We start from the raw sequence: 19,526 nt of genomic DNA on the forward strand, positions 1-19,526 counted from the left end.
CTCTCTCTCTCTCTCTCTCTCTCTCTCTCTCTCTGTCTCTCTCTCACTCTCTCCTTCCAGACTGTGGATGCCATGACAATCTGCCTCAGGTTCCTGCTGCCATGCCTCCCCACCATGGTGGACCATAATCTCAAACTGAGCCAAAAAATAATCCCTTCCTTCCCTTCTTCAAACTGCCTTAGTCCGGTATTTTACTACAGAGATGAGAAAAGTGACTAAGACTCCCTCCTCCACACCGCAGACTCCCCTCCTCCATGCTTGGCAAGGATGCTGCCAGACGCACTTGGCTATCAAGCCACCCCAGTTTCCCAAGCAGAGCCTGGGAGGGGGATTCCCAGCAGCCTCTGCCTGCTTCCCTCCTCTGCTGATGCCCCAAGAACCCACTCCTCTGGGAAACAGCAAGTCCGCCTGTCAAGCCTCTCTCCAGAAAGCCACGACGTGCCATGAATGCCAATGGTCTCCACGAGGGGAAGGGGTGGAGATTATAGAGAATTCTGCTTACAGTTCAGATTCAATATTTGGGAGGGATAATCCTGAAATAAGAGCTTGCCTGATTTCTCTCCCAGGCCCATGAATGCTTCATTAGCTGCTGCTTGACATTTGATGGCTTAGTCTGATTGGCTTTATTGTGGCGTTGGACTCTAAGAAGTCCCCAAGACAGAGCAATCAAGTTTCACAATGATCGCAACTGCAGATCTGACGGCGTACATGACAGCTGCGCCTTTGGCCCTGGCTCCTGTACGTGCAGGGGAATTTGTGTTTCACCCCCACCTACTGTGCTCAGTCTTGCTTGGCACCCAGGCCCCTGACTCAGCAGCTATAGGGTTTCCTCAGCCATTCAGACTGGGTGCTATGCACAAAGAACTCCAGACTCCAGAGTCAGCAAAGATGCTATCTGTTTTGGCCATGGGTAGGGTCGCCTGGACGCTGGGGTCTCTGAGAAATGAGCGAATAAATCCCAGCTCCACTGAGGATGGAGTCTCACTGTGAATGGGGGTTCCACTAGAAATGAATATGATGAACACAGAGGGCGCTATCACATTACATGGCAGGGACCAGCACTGCTGGAATTCCCGTGGGGCACTTGGGAATGGGCCCACAGTCTGGACTGGTTTTAGACTGGGGTCGGAACAGATGAACCCCAGAAGAATCCCAGGCCTGCGATGTCAGCTGTGGCTAGAGGAGAGCTGATAGCCTCTTTTCTTGTCACACCGCCCCCCCCACATACACTTACTGAACACCCCACTCATCGTGCCTGAGTCCCTGCACAGCCACCTCTGTATCTGCCACACCTTGTCTTCATCTGACCCCCTTCCACCAAGGCCTTTTGCAGGCATGGAGCACCTTGTCCATGCCTGAGCCCTGGTGCCCAACGCAAGTTCGGAGTCTGATTCATGTTTGCTGACTGAATGCAAAATGGAACTTGACCATTTCATATGCTGGTGGCGGGGACGGGGGTGGGAGTCACATGAACCAACATTGTTTGAGGCTGCAGGAATCCAGGTCCTTCTGTGGGGCATATTCATGGACTAGAAAGATCTCCTCCTTCTCTCATCTTAGCCCCTAGAGGGGACATCTGGAGGGCAAGGAGATGCAGGAACAACTGTCAGAGATCTAAGAGCCCAACAGGGAGGACATGCCATGTGCCACGCCCACAGCTGTCTGTGTGATCTGAGCCCATCAACCTCCTTGTGGCCATGTCCTCCATACAAGGGGGGTAGTTCCGTGCCACCTCTGATGTGTGAAGGACCCATGTGCTCAGAACAGGACTTCCTGTGAGCCTCTAGTGCAGGTGGCGCTTGTGGCCCACTCCTCACCGTCCGGCCCACTCCTCACCGTCCTGCTTCTTAATCAGGGGTGTGGCCTCCATCTGCCATCAGAGGGAGCCGGTGCTCAAGGAAGATGTGGCTCAGCCACAGTCCCACAGCAGTGGGACTTCAACTCCCAGACAGCAGCTCCAGGCACAGCCTCCAGACAGCTGCTGGGGACAGGCGGGGTGGTTGGAGAAGAAAGGAGAGGGCTCTCTGATGGGCCATGGGGGCTGCCAGGCCTTTTACCAACTAATACCATGCCATACCATCAGTCTTCCTGCAAAGCTTCCAACGCAGAGGAAACCCATGTTCCCACCTGCCCTCCCCCACAGTTCGGCAGGTGTGGCCTCACCTCCGGGACCCCCTACACTCACACACACTCACAAACACACTAGCACACACAGACTCCAAAACACACATCCCCGTACACTACTCACACTATGTCCACCCACGTGTGTGCTCACATATGCCCTTACTCTCACACCTACAGACAGGAACACACACACCATCGCCACACTGGCATGGACACACACACATTCTCCTATACATACATGCCCCCTACTCTCACATGCATGCTTGCACATTCCCATACATGTTCCCACAAAGGTCTGTGCGTGAGCATGCATGTTCACACACAGATGCACGCCTTTTCACAGCACACACACACACACACACACCACACCACACCACATCTGCCAACTATCACAGGGGAGAAAGCCAGAAACACTGAGATGCTGTCAGAGGCCCTCACTGTCACCCCCAACCTGGCTGTTTTCATTGGGCAAATCTGAACTCTAGGGGAGGTGTGTCATCCTTCAATGAGGTTCCCCTTCTGCCTGACTGCCCTTGGCTCCCCCAAACCCAGTTTCTGTAGCAGGCCAGTGCCCTGGGCTCAGCCTCTGCCTCAGTGACTACCACCTCAAGGCACCAGCAGGGACTTCTCCCGCAATGATCACACTGGTTTTCTGAGACAGCACCTTAAAGGGCACCACACTTCCCTGCCATGTGGGTAGGACACCATCTGGTTTCCCACAAAGTTCAGCCATTCTCCTGCAGTGTTTCATGTTCATCACAAGGGGGCAGCCTTGACCCACTTCCTGTGGTTGCCATGTACCCAACCCATCCCCCACTACCCCCAACTGGGATGAGGACCTTGAACCTGGAAAGAATATAATAAACCTGAAAGATTGTGTGTGTGTGTGTGTGTGTGTGTGTGTGTGTGTGTGTGTGTGTGTGTAGCCTGGGAGTAGAGTCAAAGAGGAAGACTCAGAGATTGAATGAGGCTCAAGATACCTGCTAATGTTGGGGCCACAGTTCTGGGTTTCCTGGCAGCCATGAGGAAAATCAATCCTTGTTTTAGGTCACCCGCTCCTCTGAGGGGCTGCAGGAAAACCCGCCACACTGTGATTTCTACAACTCTGCGGGGTCTTCCAGGGCAGCTCTGTTCGGGTGTGAGACCCACACCACCCCCTCGGCTTTACAGGCTGGGTTAAAGGGTCTAATAAACACGCCTGTCCCACTTCCACCAGTTTTTCTCTTCCACACATTCTCTCAGGCTTTCATGCCTGCTGTCCTCAGACTCCATCTTCTAGGGTCACCAGTGACTTCTACGACAGCAAACCCAGGACTTCTCAGTCATCACTTTCCCTGGTGTCACCACAACCTTTGTCCCAGCTAGTACACCCCTGGCTAAACCACTATTGCTGTTCTTGGCCCGCTCCTCCCCTCTCCTGCAGCTCCTTCTCCCAGGCCTCAGCTCCAATGCCACGGATCCTCTCCTCTCCAGCCAGTCACTCTTTGATCTAGGTTTGGGACTCCAAGCAGCAGATACACCCTGGTGACATTTATGTCTCCACTCACATGTCTGGCAGGTGTCTCAGACTTGATGTGGCCAAGATTAAATGCGCTCCCCAACCTGCCCTGTTCATTCCTGCTTCTCACCTTTGTCAAGGGCAACATTCAGTGTTTAACTAGGGATGACTTTAGCTTTGTCCTGGTCTCCTTTCTTCCTTCAACCTTTATACCCAGGTACACAGGAAATCCCATGGACTCTGACTTCAAAGACTGGCCTCTAGGACCCAGTCTTTCCCACCGTTCTCTGCCTGTCCTGCCCAGGTGGCTGCTGGCTCTGCAGTGTGGCTTCCATCCCAGGTGTTTGTCACAGCGCTCATGATGATGCTGCCACTGGGAAGTTAAATTATTGAGAAACCCCAAGTCTTCGATGCACGTGGCACACAGAAAGGATTCGTTTCTGGGAATTGTTTCACAAGTATGAAAATAATAACAAATAGTTACTGAGCAGCCACCATGTGCCGGGAAGGAGCTGCATGGATGGCTGCAGCTTCTGGGAGGCGAGGAACTCCCAAGACTAAACATACACTCGCGGGTGGAATTGGTGCTTGAATTGTTTGTGGTTAATCATTCGGTACTTTAAGTATTTGCTGAGCACTGATCATGTGCCAGGTATTGATTTGAGAGAACCAAACAGGCAAATTACAAATTCTAACCCCTTTCATTACAACAGAAACGTGCAAGATGGATGGATGAATGGATAGATGGGTGGATGGATGGATGGATGGATGGATGGATGGATGGATGGGAGGATGGGTGGATCGATGGATGGATGGATGGGCTGGCAGGTAGATGGATGGATGGTTGGATGGATCGATGGATGGATGGGCGGATGGGTGGATGGGAGGAAGGAAGGAAGGATGGATGGATGGATGGATGGATGGATGGATGGATGGATGGATGGATGGGCGGGCAGGTAGATGGATGGATGGTTGGATGGATCGATGGATGGATGAGTGGTTGGATGAGAGGATGGGTGGATGGATGGGTGGGTAGATGGAAAAAGAGACAGATGATGGTGATGATATAGACAGACAGATAGAGGCAGCCCTCAAGATAGGAGGGTCAGGAAAGATCTCTTTAAGGGAGTGATATTTGAGCAGAGGCCTGAGCGAAGAGCAAAGACCCAAGTTTTTTCAAAGTTCAATGTGGTGAAAGCCCTGGAAAAGCTGAAAATAGGAGCAGACTCCACGCAATAAGGGCTACGTGGCAAACTTATAGCCAGTGTTATACTAAATGGGGGACTCTGAGGACATTTCCTCTAGGATCTGGGAGTCACATAGGCCCAGTCTCTCTACTCATACTCGGTCAGCACCTGACCCATCGAGAAGAGACTCACGAGTTAAGAAAGAGAAACCAAAGCGATACAAATAGGAACAGGAAAAAGAAGTCACTTTTCCTGTTCGCACAGGACACAGTCCTACTGAAAAGATCTTAGACATGATAAACACTTTCAGCAAAGCAACTGACACAAGAATCAGCATACAAAAATCAAATCAATAGCTTTTCTATAGACCAATAATGAATTCTCCAAAAAAGAAATCAGAGAGGGAAATCTCATTCACAATAGCTTCAAAAAATAATAACAAGGAGATAAAAAAAAAAACCTGCAATGAAAACTTTAAGTTATGGACGATGTAAAGAGCTCTCATGCCTGTGAACTGGCAGAATTAATCCTGGAAAGATGGCTGCATGACTGAATATGATCTGCAGACTTAATGTGATGTCCTCAAAATCCCAGTGGGAGCCGGGCGGTGGTGGCGCACGCCTTTAATCCCAGCACTCGGGAGGCAGAGGCAGGCGGATCTCTGAGTTCGAGGCCAGCCTGGTCTACAAGAGCTAGTTCCAGGACAGGCTCTAGAAACTACAGGGAAACCCTGTCTCGAAAAACCAAAAAAAAAAAAAAAATCCCAGTGGGATTCTACACTGAACTAGAAAAATAAATCCTAAAATTCATATGCAAAGCAATCCTTAGCAGACACCAGTGCTGGAGGGACCACAGTGCCTGATCTCAAATTATACTACCAAGCCATAGTGACAAACAGCCTAATGCCAGCACAAAAGCCAGCACAGATTTGTGGGCCCCATGGAGGGCCTAAGTACTGAGCCCATGCGGTTATAGATGACTAGTTTTTGGCAAAGCTGTCAAAGCATACACTGGAGAAAATACAGCTTCCTTAGCACCTGGTGCCAGGAAAAGGGAAAACAGGCCGTCGTTCTCACCCAGCACAGAAATGAATTCCAAGTGGATGGGAGATCTTGATGTAAGACTGGGAATTTTGAATGAAATGAGAAAAACATTTCACGATAAGAAAAAAGGGCTTCAGCAACACAAGAAGTAATCCTAACAAGTGGCAAATGGGGCTGAACTTGAGCAGGTTTAATTCATGAAATGAAGAAGTGTCTGCACAGAGAACAGCCAGAGTGGAGACAGACTACAGATGGTAGAAAAGCTATCTACTCATCACATTAGCTATTAACATCCAGGATAAACATATAATTAATTGTAAAACTTAAGCTCTATCAGGTGTAGTGGCTGGCACATGGGAGAGAGGCAGGTAGATCTCTATGAGTTTGAGACCTGGTCTACACAGTGAGTTCCAAGCTAGCTATGACTGCATAGCGAGACCCTGTTTCAAAACGCATGCACAGGTGCCCCAAAATTAAACAACTTCCAAATCAATAAATGATCCAATGAGCTGAAAAAGACACTTCTCAAAAAGAAATACAAATGGCCAATAAATGCGTGAAAATGTGCTCAACATCATTAGCCATCAAGGAAAGGCGAATCTGAACCGTTTGGAGTCTTTCTCGCCCTAGTCAGAATGACTATCATCAAGAGAAGAGATGCCAGCCAATGATGGCAAGGCTGTGGGGAAAGAGGGAGTCCCGTTCACCACCCGTGTGAGTGTGAACTGGTGCACCAGCTACGGAAATCAGTGTGTAAGTGCTGCAAAACACAGAAACTGGATCTACCATGTGACCCAGCTGCACCATGCTTGAGTATATACCTAAGTCAACCCCATAGAGATACATGCACAGCCACTTTTGTGGCTGTACTATCCACAGCAGCCAGGGAATGGAACCAGTCACGATGAGGACACGGAACAATGACCCTTGTATATGAAGGTGCCATGAGGAAACCCATTGTCCTGCATACTAACCTAAAACGTAATAAAACATAGTTCTTGGCATGTTTGAGGGGCATGGAAAATAGAGGGGTTGATGAAGCCCAAAGAGCAAAGTTTTGGAGCTGAAGTCAAAGCAGAAAAGGGTGTGCCCAAGGGAACCCAGAGTTGGAAGGAAGCCTTTGGGTTTTCCTGGGTGTGAAGTGGGAAGCTGGATCGTCACAGGATCACGCCGACTGATGTCTGGAGAAAGGCCAGCAGCAGGGCAAGTGTGGGCTCAATGAGTCAGCTCGGACACTCGTGACAGCTCATTGTTTAGTTAAACTCCCATCTAGATGTTGTTCTGAAAATATACATTTTAGATCTGGTTACTGTTGATATTCAATCCGCCTTGAGTACAGCAAATCGCCCTCCATTCTATGGATGTGGGGCTTCAGTCAGCTGAAAGTCTTAAGAGCAAAGATTAAGATGTTCAGAGGAGAAGTCGAACCTGGAGCCTGAACACAGGGTCTCCACCTGCAATTCTGAATGCTGCCCCGCCCTGAGTTCTCAGGTTCCATCTGGCTCCCAGGCATGGGCGTCACAGAATGACTAGGAGAAACAATTACAGGATGGAAATAGGTCTGGGATCTTCTCCCAGAAGCCACACACATACAGGTGGGGAGAGGGCTAGGAGAGAGAGAGACAGACAGACAGACAAAGACAGACAGAGATGAGACAAAGATAGAATCTCTCGTTAAGAGATGTGTTTCTGGCGAGCGCTGCGCCTGTAGTCCCAGCACTTGGGAGACAGAGGCACGAGGAACTCTGTGAGTTCTGGGCCAGCCTGGTCTACGTAGTGAGACTCAGTTCAAAATAAAACACAAAAGCAGGCACAGGCTGCAGTCCCAGAAGGTGACGCTGACTGAGACGTGGTTACAGTGGTATCTATTTTGCCCACACAGTGTGTGAAGGTCAACAGAGCCAGCCAGGCTATATTTGACTACTCCATAGGGAAGCGGTCACCAGGAACAGTTACCTAAGGTGGACATGTGGATCGATCACATTGAGGAACTGGGCAGAAGTGAGTAAAATTAGAAACTCGCCACACCTCAGTGTGAGAACGTCCAGCCTGTATTTAAAACAGACACAAAGGCAACATAAAATGATAAGAATTCGATACAGCCTGCAGACGACTCTTAGCTGAATTACCAGCCTGTCGACCCTCCCTACGGATTTCAGAGCTGCCAGTCTTGAGGTCACAGGAGCCAATCCCCAAAGCAAATCCAGATAGAAAGCAGGTGACAGGTTGATGTTTGGTTGATTGACGGACGGTAGGTGGACAGATCCTGTGGATACTGTTTCTCTGGAGGCCTCTGCCTAACACTGCGGTTACAATAATTCAAGAAACCAAGGATAATAGCTTAGATTTCTCATTCTTAGGGAGGAGGTGAGCCCTGATTGCTTGGAATCTAAAAACATTCTGAAGGTCAGTATAACTGATCGTGTGACTGCACTGAATCTGGCAAATGAAAAAGTGGCGTGAAGCACGACTCCTTAAGTTTAGACTTGACCACCTAGCACGTGGTAGTATCATCCATGGTGACGAGAGGGGCTGAGGAGATAGACAGACTGATAAGTGGGGGTTAGGCTAGGCAATCCCAGAGACTGGACACATGGAATTCCCTGAAGCTGGATGATACTACCAAAGTAGGTGACTGTAGGAAGAGGACAGAGACCCAAGGATGGGTCCTGGTGCCCCTGGTGAGCACCTTAGGGACCAAGGATACTGAAGAGATAGGGCTAGGGGGTGTCAGAAAACCTGGAAAGCCCATAAGCCCACAGCCAAGTAGACAACAAACTCTGAAAGGTGTTGCTGGGGAAATTGGGGTGCCATAAAAGTAGATACCAATCAGGGATTCGATGTGGGGAGAGGAGCAGCTAAGCCTACAGAGGCAAACTGTCCCCCATCCTCATCTGTGTGAGCTTCCACAGGCTGCTATGGTAGTGGCTTCCCAGGCCCGTAAAGAAGGAAGTGACACCATGTGACCTAAATGAGCTGATCAGAGTGACAGAGAGGATTCACATCTGTGACCAAGCTGGCTTTGATGGATGGTGGGTCATTCATGAAGAGATTAGCAGGAGATGGGGTTGGAAATTTTGAGTCTTATCAGGTGGAAGAGGAAGTCATGATTCAAACCCAGGGAGTGATGGGTGTGTGCTGATCCCTAGCTGGAAGAGCCAGTGGCTAGAGAAAGGAAGGGAACCACTACCACGTGGCCTTCACACTCTGACGGTTGACTCCTATCCCTTGATAAAGGGACCTGTGGGCTAAGCTTGTTCCATAGGAAGAGGGGGAGACTGGCAATCAAGCAGGCTCATGACAATTTCCAACACTGGGGACCAGTCATTTTTATACAAATTGAAAGCTGAAACCTCAGGTTGTAGCACTTACCTGAGGTGACACAGCTGCTCTGGATAGGGTGGCACTGAGTCCAGCCTGCAGGAGGCTGGGGGGTCAAAGCTGTCACCATCTCGAATTCAGAGACAGGGCTTGTCTGGGAGGATTCCAAGGAAAAGAACAGGTAGGGAAGCCATCTTTGTTGCAGGTGTCCCTGGGCTTGTGCTGAAATTGGATAATCTGCTAGCAGGGACCACTGCTGGCTCCCCGGACAAGAGTTGTCAGTTTTCACAAGCACTAGGTTATTCATTGTGTTCTTGACTTCGGTGGTGAGAAAACAGGACTCACGGAGGCTAAGCAAGGTCACATGGTGGGTAACTGCCGGAAGCCGGGTTCAAGCCCAGGTGTCCCTACCTCCAAGGCTCACACTCCTTTTTCTATAGCAACCCAGGCTGAGCGCAGGTAGGGGTGCTGGACGGAATATCACCCATTCCTCCAACTCCCCAGGGAGCATGGGCAGAGTGCCTCATCATGTCTTGCGTTACTCCGGCGTATGAGCTACCGCTTTCTGACAGTTGTTAGCATCTTGCAGAGAAGAGACTTTGAAACTCCCAAGACTCCACAGAATAAAGGCCGAAGTCTGGATTCAAAGCAAGACATAAGAAACTCCAAAGTTCACTTGAGCCTTTTATCTGTTTCAAGGCAAGATAAGCTTGAAGTCCAGGCCTTCTGGGAAGATGCAGTGTTATCACACACGCGTGAGCAGAACCGGTCTGATGGAGCACATGATGGCCTTCATCTAGCCACCAAATCTGAGTGACTGTAGGTGCCAGGGAGGCTGTGGTAGTTTCAGCTCAGGCCCATGCTGGGGTACCTGCCACAAATCGGTCTGTTCCTGGCTCAGCCCTGCCCCTGCAGGACCACTGTTGAGAGCAGCTGGGCCTGGTGATAGTGATAGCACCCTCTGTACCTTCACCCTCTTTGCTCTGATCCGAACTTCACCCACTGGGGAGGTGGGCTGTGAGATTAAAGGGCCTGTTATAGATGAGTCACCTGGAGAATGAAGATAAACTCATGGGGCTGGATCCCATCCTGCCCACAGTCACCTTTGTGGGTGGCTTTGATAGGCTTGTGGGATCGGAGAGTAAAGAAAACCTCAGTCAGACATGATGTAAGTCCCCAGGCACACGCAGCAGCTGCTCCAGAGCTGGCACTGAGCCTCTGCCGCTTTCTATGATACCCGGGCTCTTTCTTTCACACCGTGTTGATCTGCCGGCTGCTCAGATGTATAGGTAGTTGATAAGGGTCACACACAACCCAGGGTACTCGGGTACAGATGGGAAATGGCAGGCAGAAGGCTGCCTATTACAAGGCTGGTCTTTCTATTCGTCGTTCTGTTTTTGGAGCAGGATGTTGGACTTGGGTGAAGTTAGTACTGGAAAGTCCCGAGGTCAGCCTGTGCGTCCGCCTTGCTCTGAGCCATTTGCCCGCCTGCTTCACTCAAAGAACGCGAGGCTGACTTGGGCTAACAACATAAGGATGGAGTCACTTTGACCTGGGGCAAATCACTTCACCTGGTGGTGCTCCCTTGCCTTTTCACCATCCCTTCCTCCCAGGTGTGGAGGAGAGAACGGAACGTGAAGAGGCCCAAGGTCATTCCATAGAACGCTATTCATGACGAGCCCTTGGCAGACCCTGTTCCCACCCGCTCTGGATTCCCCTCATGGCCCCCACCTCCTTCCTGGGAACCAACTTTGAATTTGTCAAAGAGCCAGACTTCTGTCAACCCCACCCCAGTCAGACAGTTAATAAGTGACCAGAGCTCTGGACCCTGGCCTATAAGGGGCTGCTGGCCAGGAGGCAGGTAGCAGCCAGGTGGACAGCAGAGGAAGCTGGAATCCAGAGGCGTGAGATGGGAGTCAGAGCCATGTCAGGGAGCCAACTGTGGGCTGCCATGGTCCTGCTGCTGCTGCTGCAGGGTGCACAATCCGTCTACATCAAGGTGAGACCCCCCACCCACCCAGCCTACCCTTTGGGTGAAGGACCTGGGCTCAGCCCAGCAGCCAGTCTAGACTGAGACACCTGCTAGATGGAGGCTGCAGGAGGTGTCAACAGCACCAGGCCAGGGTCAGTCCTAGGGGGGCATAGAGGGAAAGAGACCCTCTCTTGTGCCCCCTCCCCTGGGCTTACCCACATAAGCAAGTCACAGAAGGGTTTCCCTGGCAGGGGCCTTTGTGCTCACTGAAGGATGAATAGTGCCAGGCCCAGGCCAACATGTTCTAGACAGAGCAAAGACCAGAAGAAGGGAACATGGGCTTCTGTGTCCTTCCAGGGACTATCAGATGGGCGGGACATGGAATCAGGCCTGGCCACTGTGTGGCAGGATGTTGCTGGTCTTGCTAACCCTGTGCAACTGTAGGTTGGCATCTGTGCCTGGCAGGGTTCCCAGGAGAAGAAAAGGGTCTAGGAGGAGCTGAGAATCCATCTCACCAGAGAGTCCCCAGGCCAGAGCAGAGAAAGGATCTGTAAGCTGTCTTCTTGGTGCCAGGCTTCCACGGGGGAAAGTCAGGTCACATGGGGAAGAAACAGACAGCTAGATGGAGGTGAAGACAGGAGCTGAGCGAGCAAGGGTCTGCCTGTGCCTAATGCCACGTGACCTACAGTGCTCCACAGCCTTTTGTAAACTGCCTGCAACAGGAGGCTTCCGGTGCTGTTGGTGGCAGATCACAAACCAAGATTCCACTTCCCTCCTCCCAGCTGCTTTCCCAGTGTGGCTTGGACTCTCTGTGAGCATAAAGAATACCCTAGAGGACCCGTGGGATTTTGATGACCCCAGTTTCATGGCACTGCCTGCTCCTAGCCAGAGCCTGATGACCTTTCTTCCCTCCTACCTCCATAGTACAATGGCTTCCAAGTACAACTGGAATCGGTGCAGAAGCTGAGTGAGTTGGAGAAGGAGCAGATGTCCAACCCCCGACTGAAAACCAGTAGCCTCCTACCCGATGTGTGCCATGACCCAGCCTTGCCCGTGGACCTCCAGCCTGTTTGTGCCTCCCAGGAAGCTGCTAGCATCTTCAAGGCCTTGAGTAAGCACACCACACACCGCTTCCCCAATCCTGCTGTCTTCCTGCCCCTCTATGTGCATCCTACCCCTCCTCTCCACCATCACTTGGTTTTGTTAAGCAACCCATTGGCTATGGACAGGAAGTTTGGAGGGCTACGGCCCCTGCCCTCCCTAGAACTGCCCAAATCCCACAGCCCTGAGAAGTTCTTCAAAGACCTCACAAATGTGGGGAGGGACTCTGGGAAGACACCAACATGATTCCATCTGATCCATCTGGCGAGATCAGGCTTGGAATGACTCCCTGGGGAAGTGACAGCTGAACTGAAATCAGAAGGATGCAGAAGAGCAGGGTACAGGCTGGTCCAATCTACAAGTAGTTCTGTCCCTGCTCTGAGCAGGCCCTGATCCTTTTGCCCAGGCCCCTTTCTATAGTAGTCAGGTCAGGTTTCTTAGCCCGTGTAGCAGATAAGAAATCTCAGACCAGGAGAGAAAGTTCCTTGCCCAGTCTCTGCTAGGAAGGACAGCAGAGAGAAATCCAGGCCCTGACCCCCTCAGTCTGAGTCCAGAGCTTCTGGGTCTCTGTAAGGAAGATCATCAGGCCCTATCCCCAGCAGCTCCTGGCCAACAGCATCGGTGACCACTGACCCCCAAGGTCCAATTTCAGCTAACCTGCCTTCTCCCTACACAGGGACCATCGCCACCGACGAATGCGAGCTGTGTATAAATGTCGCCTGTACTGGCTGCAGCTGAAAAGATCCTGGGTATCTTGAGTCCACTCCAGACATCTACCCCTCCCCAACCCACCCCATCCACACTCAGGCATCGTTGGAGCAATCACCACCCTCCCAGCATAGCTGGATCCACGACAGGGCAATGGGACATAGGGCTGGCAAATTTGGCCTCCAGGCACCTGAATAAAGATAATATTCACAAAATTGAGTGTCCCTGGGTTCTTTTCTGGGCTCATCTTGAGGAGCTGAGTGGGAAGAAAAGAAGATGGGAATTACCACCCACATTCCCATGCCCGAGGAGCTGACTCATGGCACCCATTTCTCAGGTGAGGGATTCCAGAGTAGCCCAGACTCATAGGACTTTCCACCCTGGGCTAACTCAAGGCTTTCCAGCTCCAGGGCTAGAGCTCTTGACAGAGTAGTTGGGAATGGGCAAGGGTATGTTTGGGATGGGGTGTCATCAACTGGTGCCCTTCCCAAGTCCAGTGACAGGAGACTTTGCTCTCCACAGCCTGCTGGGACTCTACCCTGTACTGTGCCCAGTGTGTTCTAGATCCATGCACCTTTCTTCTTCTTCTTCTTCTTCTTCTTCTTCTTCTTAGGGATCTGGATGAGGAGGATGGAGGAGGAGGAGGAGGATGGGAGGGAGTAAGAAATTATGAATAAGAATAACAGAACAAAAACCATCGAGGATCAAGATGACTACTATATGATGTCTTCTTTCTTTACTCCTACAACTGCCTCACTCCACTCCTCCTCCTTCTCCTCTTCTTCTTCTTCTTCTTCTTCTTCTTCTTCTTCTCTTCTTCTTCTTCCTCTTCCTCCTCCTCCTCCTTCTTCATTTTTTTTTTTGGTTTGGTTTTGGTTTTTCTTGAGACAGGGTTTCTCCGTGTAGCTCTGGTTGTCCTGGAAGTCACTCTGTAGACCAGGCTGCCCTTTAACTCACAGAGATCCACCTGCCTCTGCTTCTTGAGTGCTAGGGTTAAAGGCATGCACCACCATATCCAGTCCACTCACCTTTCTAAACAGTGGGCAGAAACAACTCAGTGAGTCTTCATCAGTCTAAAGAAGTTAGTAACACTGCTGTGGCTAGCTCCTTTTATTCAAAAAGAACATCCCTACAGGGTCACAGTCTTGTCAGAGTGGCCAGGCAACATCTTCCCAGGATGCCACAGTCCATACTCTGGCCACCCTGACATTGCCTTTACATCCTTGGGCTGTGGATGATGACACCAAAGGCCAGGCCCAGTGAGACCGTCATCTATGTCCCGTGAGTAGTGGGAACACAGTCCCATCTAAGGTCAATGGGAATTCTATCCAGATGGTGTCTCCTCCCCTGCAGGGTACATACGGGACACAGGCTGTGACTGGTGCTCTATTGTGGCCTGAACAATGGTAGAGGGTAAGAAATTGGCCCAGGGAGCTGAGGCCTTCACTCCAGTCAGGCATTGTGCTTGGGATTCCTAGGAGCAGGATTTCCCACAGGGTGTGTTTGCTGCTTGGTCGTTGTCCTGAGCATCTGAGAGGGAGGAAGGCTGGTATAAAGGGCCAGCTGGGACCACAGACAGTGCCCAACCCTGCTGCCCATTCTGCTCTTCCTTCTCACTTCCTGGCCTGTGCCTCAGGTTTCTGCCCACGGAACAACAGCCCTGCTCTGACCTTGCCTCTTGCCCTGCTGTGTCCCACCATGCACACCTCTCAAATCCAACTTGATCCTGAACATCATCTGTAGGTGTTGGGAGCAGTGAGACCCCAGATCCTGAATTGCTTGTAATCCCCTGATCTGAGTGCCTACAGCTGCTCTGAGCACGAGACCTTCAGGAGTTCCTGATGGCAGGAGAGTGGTTTCTGGTGGGTTTGGCTGGGGCGTGGCTATCTCTATATAATCTGCCCCTGAACACAATAAAGGGGGCTTTCGGAACCAGCGTTGGGAGTTCTGTGTGTTGGTCCATCTCTGAGTCTGAGTTCTCAACCTCTAGCCCCTTTCCCAAAGCTCGCAAACTGAGGTCTAGCGCACAGAGCTAGACTTCCACCCCTTCCTGCTCCTCTTTCCTCTTCCTCTTCCTTCTCTTCTCCCTTCTCCCCAATCCCTGGCAGCCACTCTTCCCTCTGCATGACAGTTGAGTCTTTTTCAGATTCCTGTTCTAGGAGAGGCTGTGCAGAATTTGTCTTTGCTGTCCCTGGCTTATTTCACCAGGTACAACTTGCTCAAGCCTTGCCTTTGTCACAGGTGACAGGCTTCCCTTCTGTTGGGGGCTAAGCACTATTCCACTGTGTGTGCAACACACTTTCTCAGGCCTCGGCTGTTGAGAACAGCGCATGCCAGTGCAGACAGCTTCACTGCGGGCGGCGTTCAGGTCCTATGGCTACGCACCCAGAAGTGGAGCTGCTGAGCCAATGGTTCTATCATTTAAATTGGAGGGAGGGCTCTATGCTGCTTTCCCCAGAAATAGTCATTTTCCCCCCAGTGGTTTTTTTGCTTTTGTTTTGATTCTTCTCACATATGTTACATCCTGACTGCAGTATCCTCCCTCCAGTCTCTCCCACTTCCCCTCTCTCTCAGATTCACCCCTGTCTCCCCTCCTCAGAAAAGAGCAGGCCCCTGAGGACATCAACCCAACATGGCACGATAAAGCACATGCCATCAACGCATGGCTGGATGAGGTGAACCTGTAGGAGGAAAGGGGTCCCACAAGCAGGCAAAAAAGTTAGAGACAATCCCTGTTTCCACTGTTAGATCCCACCAGAACACCAAGCTACTCAGCCATAGCATATATGAGGAGGATCTAGGGCAGATCCCTACTGGCTCCCTGATCTCTGTGAGCCCCCAAGACACCCGGTCAGACGTGGGCCATGTTCTCATGGTGTCCCTGACCTCTCTGGTTGCTTTGATCCTTCCTACCCCTCCACGGGACTCCCGGAGCTCTGCCTGTTTTCTGTGGGACTCTGCCTCTGTTCCCATTAGTTGCTCAATGAAGTCCCTCTGGTCTCTTTGATGAGGATTCTGCTAGGCTCCGGTCTCAGAACACTGCAGGCAGGACTAACTGTAAATCACAGGTTTTGTGGCTAGGTTGATGTCCCAATCCCTTCACTTGAGGTATTGCCTGGCTACAGAAGATGGCCGGTTCAGGCTGTGTGTAGGTGTAATTAAGGAAATCCACGAGAGCCCAGAATAAAGGATAACAAATATTTATTTGAGAAAAAACTCACAATTCACAATAAGGGCAGAGAGTCTGGGTCCTCTACTCTGTGGGTGCTGGATGCTGCAAACAGGACTCCAACCACCACCCAAGAGAGCAAGCATCCTTTTCATATGTACTTATATCAATCCATATGTAGCACCTCAAACCACACCCTAACGGGCTGGTACCCAAAAAGTTATTGGCTGAATAAATTCTTACAACAGCTGTGTGTTCGCCGCTTTGTAGACTCTTTAGAGCAACCCTAGCTTTTTGCTAGCTTCCATGTGGTTTCCACTGCACTAGGTTTCCACCTCCTTCCCGAGATGCCCCCCCAAATGCAGTTGTTTCTCCCAGTATTTTCTCCTCCTGTTCCCAACTCCGCTCGCTGCCAGTCCATCCTCAAAATCTGTTCCATTACTCTTTTCCAAAGAGATCCTTGTATCCCCTTACCCTTAATCCCTCCTTGTTACTTAGCCTCTCTGGGTTGGGGACTGTAGCATGGTCATCTTTATATACAACCACTTTGCTGAAGGTTTTGATTAGCAGTAGTTTTCTGGTAGAATTTTGGGGGTCACTTATATATACTATAATATTGTCTGCAAATAATGATACTTGACTTCTTCCTTTCCAGTTTGTATCCCCTTGATTTCCTTTTGTTGTCTTAGTCTCTAGATAGCACTTCAAGTACTGCGTTCAATAGACAGAGAGAACGGACAGCCTTGTCTTGTTCCTGATTTTAGTGGAATTGCTCTGAGTTTCTCTCTATTTAATTTGATGTTGGCTATAAATAAATTTACTGTAAATTGCTTTATTATGTTGAGGTATGTCCCTTGCATTCCTGACTTCTTCAAAATTTTATCATGAAGGGGTGTTGGATTTTCTCAAAGGCTTTTTCATCATCTAATGAGATAATCATGTAGGCTTTTTCCTTTCAGTTTACTGATAAGGTGGATTACAATGACAGATTTTCATGTGTTGAACCATCCCTGCATCTCTGGGATGAAGCCTACTTGATCTGAGTGGATGATCTTTTTATATGTATTCTTGGATTCAGTTTGCAAGTATTTTATTGAACATTTTTGTATCAATATTCATGAGAGAGATTGGTCTGTACTTCTCTTTCTTTATTGAATCTCTGTGTGGTTTGGGTATCAGGGTGACTGTGGCCTCATAAAGTGAATTTGGCAATGTTCTTTCTGGTTTTATTTTATGGAATAATCTGAGGATTATTGGTAATATCTCTTCTTTGAAAGTCTGGTAGAATTCTGCACTAAAACCCTCTTGTCCTGGGCTTTTTTGGAGGGGGGAAGAGTTTTAATGACTACTTCTATTTCCTTAGAGGTTATAGGTCTATTTAAATTGTTTATCTGATCTTGACTTAACTTTGTTCAATTTTTCATTGACCAATGAATTTATTTATCTCTTATATTTTCAAAGCCTGAGAATCTCTCTTCCATCTTTTGTAAGTTGGTGATGTTTGCATCTGTAGTTGCAGTTTGCTTTCCCAGATTTTCCATTTCTAGAATTCCCTCAGTTTGTGTTTTCTTTATTGCTTCTGTTTTGATTTTCAAGTCTTAAATGGTCTCCTTCACCTGGTTATTTGGGTTTTTTTTCTTGGCTCTTTGGCATTCTTTAATAGATTTTTTTGATTTCCTCCAATTTTTTGTTTGTTGTTTCCTCAATTTCTTTAAGGGACTATTTTTCAATTCCTCTTCAAGGACCTCTATTGTCTTCACAAAATTGTCTTTAACGTCATTTTCTTGTGCGTCAGCTGCATTGGGATATCCAGGTCTTGCTGTTGTAGGCTAGCTGGGCTCTGGTGGCGCCATATTGCCCTCTCTGTTATTGACTGTGTTCTCACACTGCTGTTTAGGCATCTAGGCTTGGGATGTCGATTTCCGAGTCTGTCTTTGTTGAATGGGTATTCTGATTCTTGGTTTCTGTTTCCTCTTTGGTCTTCTGGTCCTTGTGGCCTAGATTTCTGGAGGCTGGTGTGACTTGAACCTGTTTGAGTTGGGGTCTGATTTCTGGTGGCTATCTTGGCCTTAGGTGTAGCAGGGGGTGTCTCTGCTCTGATTGGGGTGCTACACCTGTTCTTCTGACTGGTGTGGCCTGCACCTGAGCAGTGTAGTCTGCTGGCATCGTGGGTAGGGGTGGGGTGGGCAGTGAGGTGGAGGGAGGGCTGTGGGATGGGTCCTTGGAAACCAAATCTAGAGAATGGGGCAGTTCAGCTGGCAGGTGGGTCACTCACCCATGATGCACGATTAATAAAAACCCAGAGAGGGAAATTGGGGTTCAACCTGAGGATCCGAAAAGCAAAGTGGCCAGCCACTGGCTCTTACCTCGACCTCAGTCTGACATGGCGATCCTGCCTCCAGGAATCTCAGAATGACACTGTCTGAGAGCTGTCTCCTTCCTGTTTTATAATCCTCTCTAGGGTAGTGATTAAAGGTGTGCACCACTACCACCTGGTTTCCATGGCAAGCTAATGTGGCTACTGGGATTAAAGGTGTGTGTTATTGCTGCCTGATCTGTAAGACTGGTCAGTGTGGCTGTTTTACTTTTCTTATCCTCTGGCAAGTTTTACTTATTAAAATACAAGTGAAATGTCACACCTGTATTTAATTACACACCTGTCCTTCTCATATTTAAGATAGGGTGTCGTGTATCCCAGGATGGCCTCCAAATCATCACATCCACGATCTTCTGATCCCCCCGACTCCACCATCTCGGTGCTGGGATTATAGACATCCACGTGATTGGTTTATGCAGTGCTGACATAAACCCAGGACTTCACACAGGCTCGTTGAGCAATCTACCAACTGAGCTGCATTAATATCACCTTCCCTTCCCTCCACATCCTTCCTAGTACTATCATTAACCTGTACTTTTGTAGATTTGTTTATTTTGTATGTATGTTTTGCTTGCATGTATGTCTGTGCACCATGTGTCTGCCTGGTGACTTTGGAGATCAGAAGAGGGAGTCAGATCCCTTGGAAATGGAGCTTCCATGTGGGCGCTGACTCTCCAGCTCCCACGTTACCCCATGTTGGAATGATGCACTGTGGCATTAACATCCCTTCCCCGTGGCTTGTGACACTGAGCACATTCACACACACACACACACACACACCTGTGGGCCATTTGCATATCTTCTGAGAAATGTCTCCTGCAGCCTGCAGCCATTTTCTAATTCCATGTCTTCTGGACTGTTTGAATTTTGTTCTGCTTTGGGTGTTAATCCCTTGTCAGATGCGTAGGTCACACAAACTTTCTTCCACGTAGCTCTCTATTCAGTTGTTTGCTTGGATGTCCAGGGCTTTTGAGTTTGGGGTCCTCCTGTTTGTCTGATTTCGTTTCTGTCTGTGTTTGACCAAGA

At 49.6% G+C, this 19,526-nt stretch overlaps 1 protein-coding gene across 1 annotated transcript; it reads left to right on the forward strand.

Moving 5' to 3' along the window:
• Window positions 1–11,046: 11,046 nt before the first annotated feature.
• On the forward strand, window positions 11,047–13,066 carry Guca2b (guanylate cyclase activator 2B). The gene is made up of 3 exons (XM_038335517.1): window positions 11,047–11,172; window positions 12,070–12,256; window positions 12,923–13,066. The coding sequence occupies exons 1-3, from the start codon at window positions 11,083–11,085 to the stop codon at window positions 12,982–12,984; spliced, it is 339 nt and encodes a 112-aa protein (XP_038191445.1). The 5' UTR covers window positions 11,047–11,082; the 3' UTR covers window positions 12,985–13,066.
• The last annotated feature ends 6,460 nt before the right edge of the window (window positions 13,067–19,526 follow it).

The sequence above is a fragment of the Arvicola amphibius genome, chromosome 6 (genome assembly GCF_903992535.2).
Source record: "Arvicola amphibius chromosome 6, mArvAmp1.2, whole genome shotgun sequence".
Classification (NCBI taxonomy): domain Eukaryota; kingdom Metazoa; phylum Chordata; class Mammalia; order Rodentia; family Cricetidae; genus Arvicola; species Arvicola amphibius.

Coding starts and splice junctions, on each gene's coding strand:
- Guca2b (XM_038335517.1), top strand. CDS start 11,083: ATGGGAGTCAGAGCCATGTCAGGGAGCCAACTGTGGGCTGCCATGGTC. Junction 11,173..12,069: donor CACAATCCGTCTACATCAAG/GTGAGACCCCCC, acceptor CTACCTCCATAG/TACAATGGCTTCCAAGTACA. Junction 12,257..12,922: donor TAGCATCTTCAAGGCCTTGA/GTAAGCACACCA, acceptor CTCCCTACACAG/GGACCATCGCCACCGACGAA.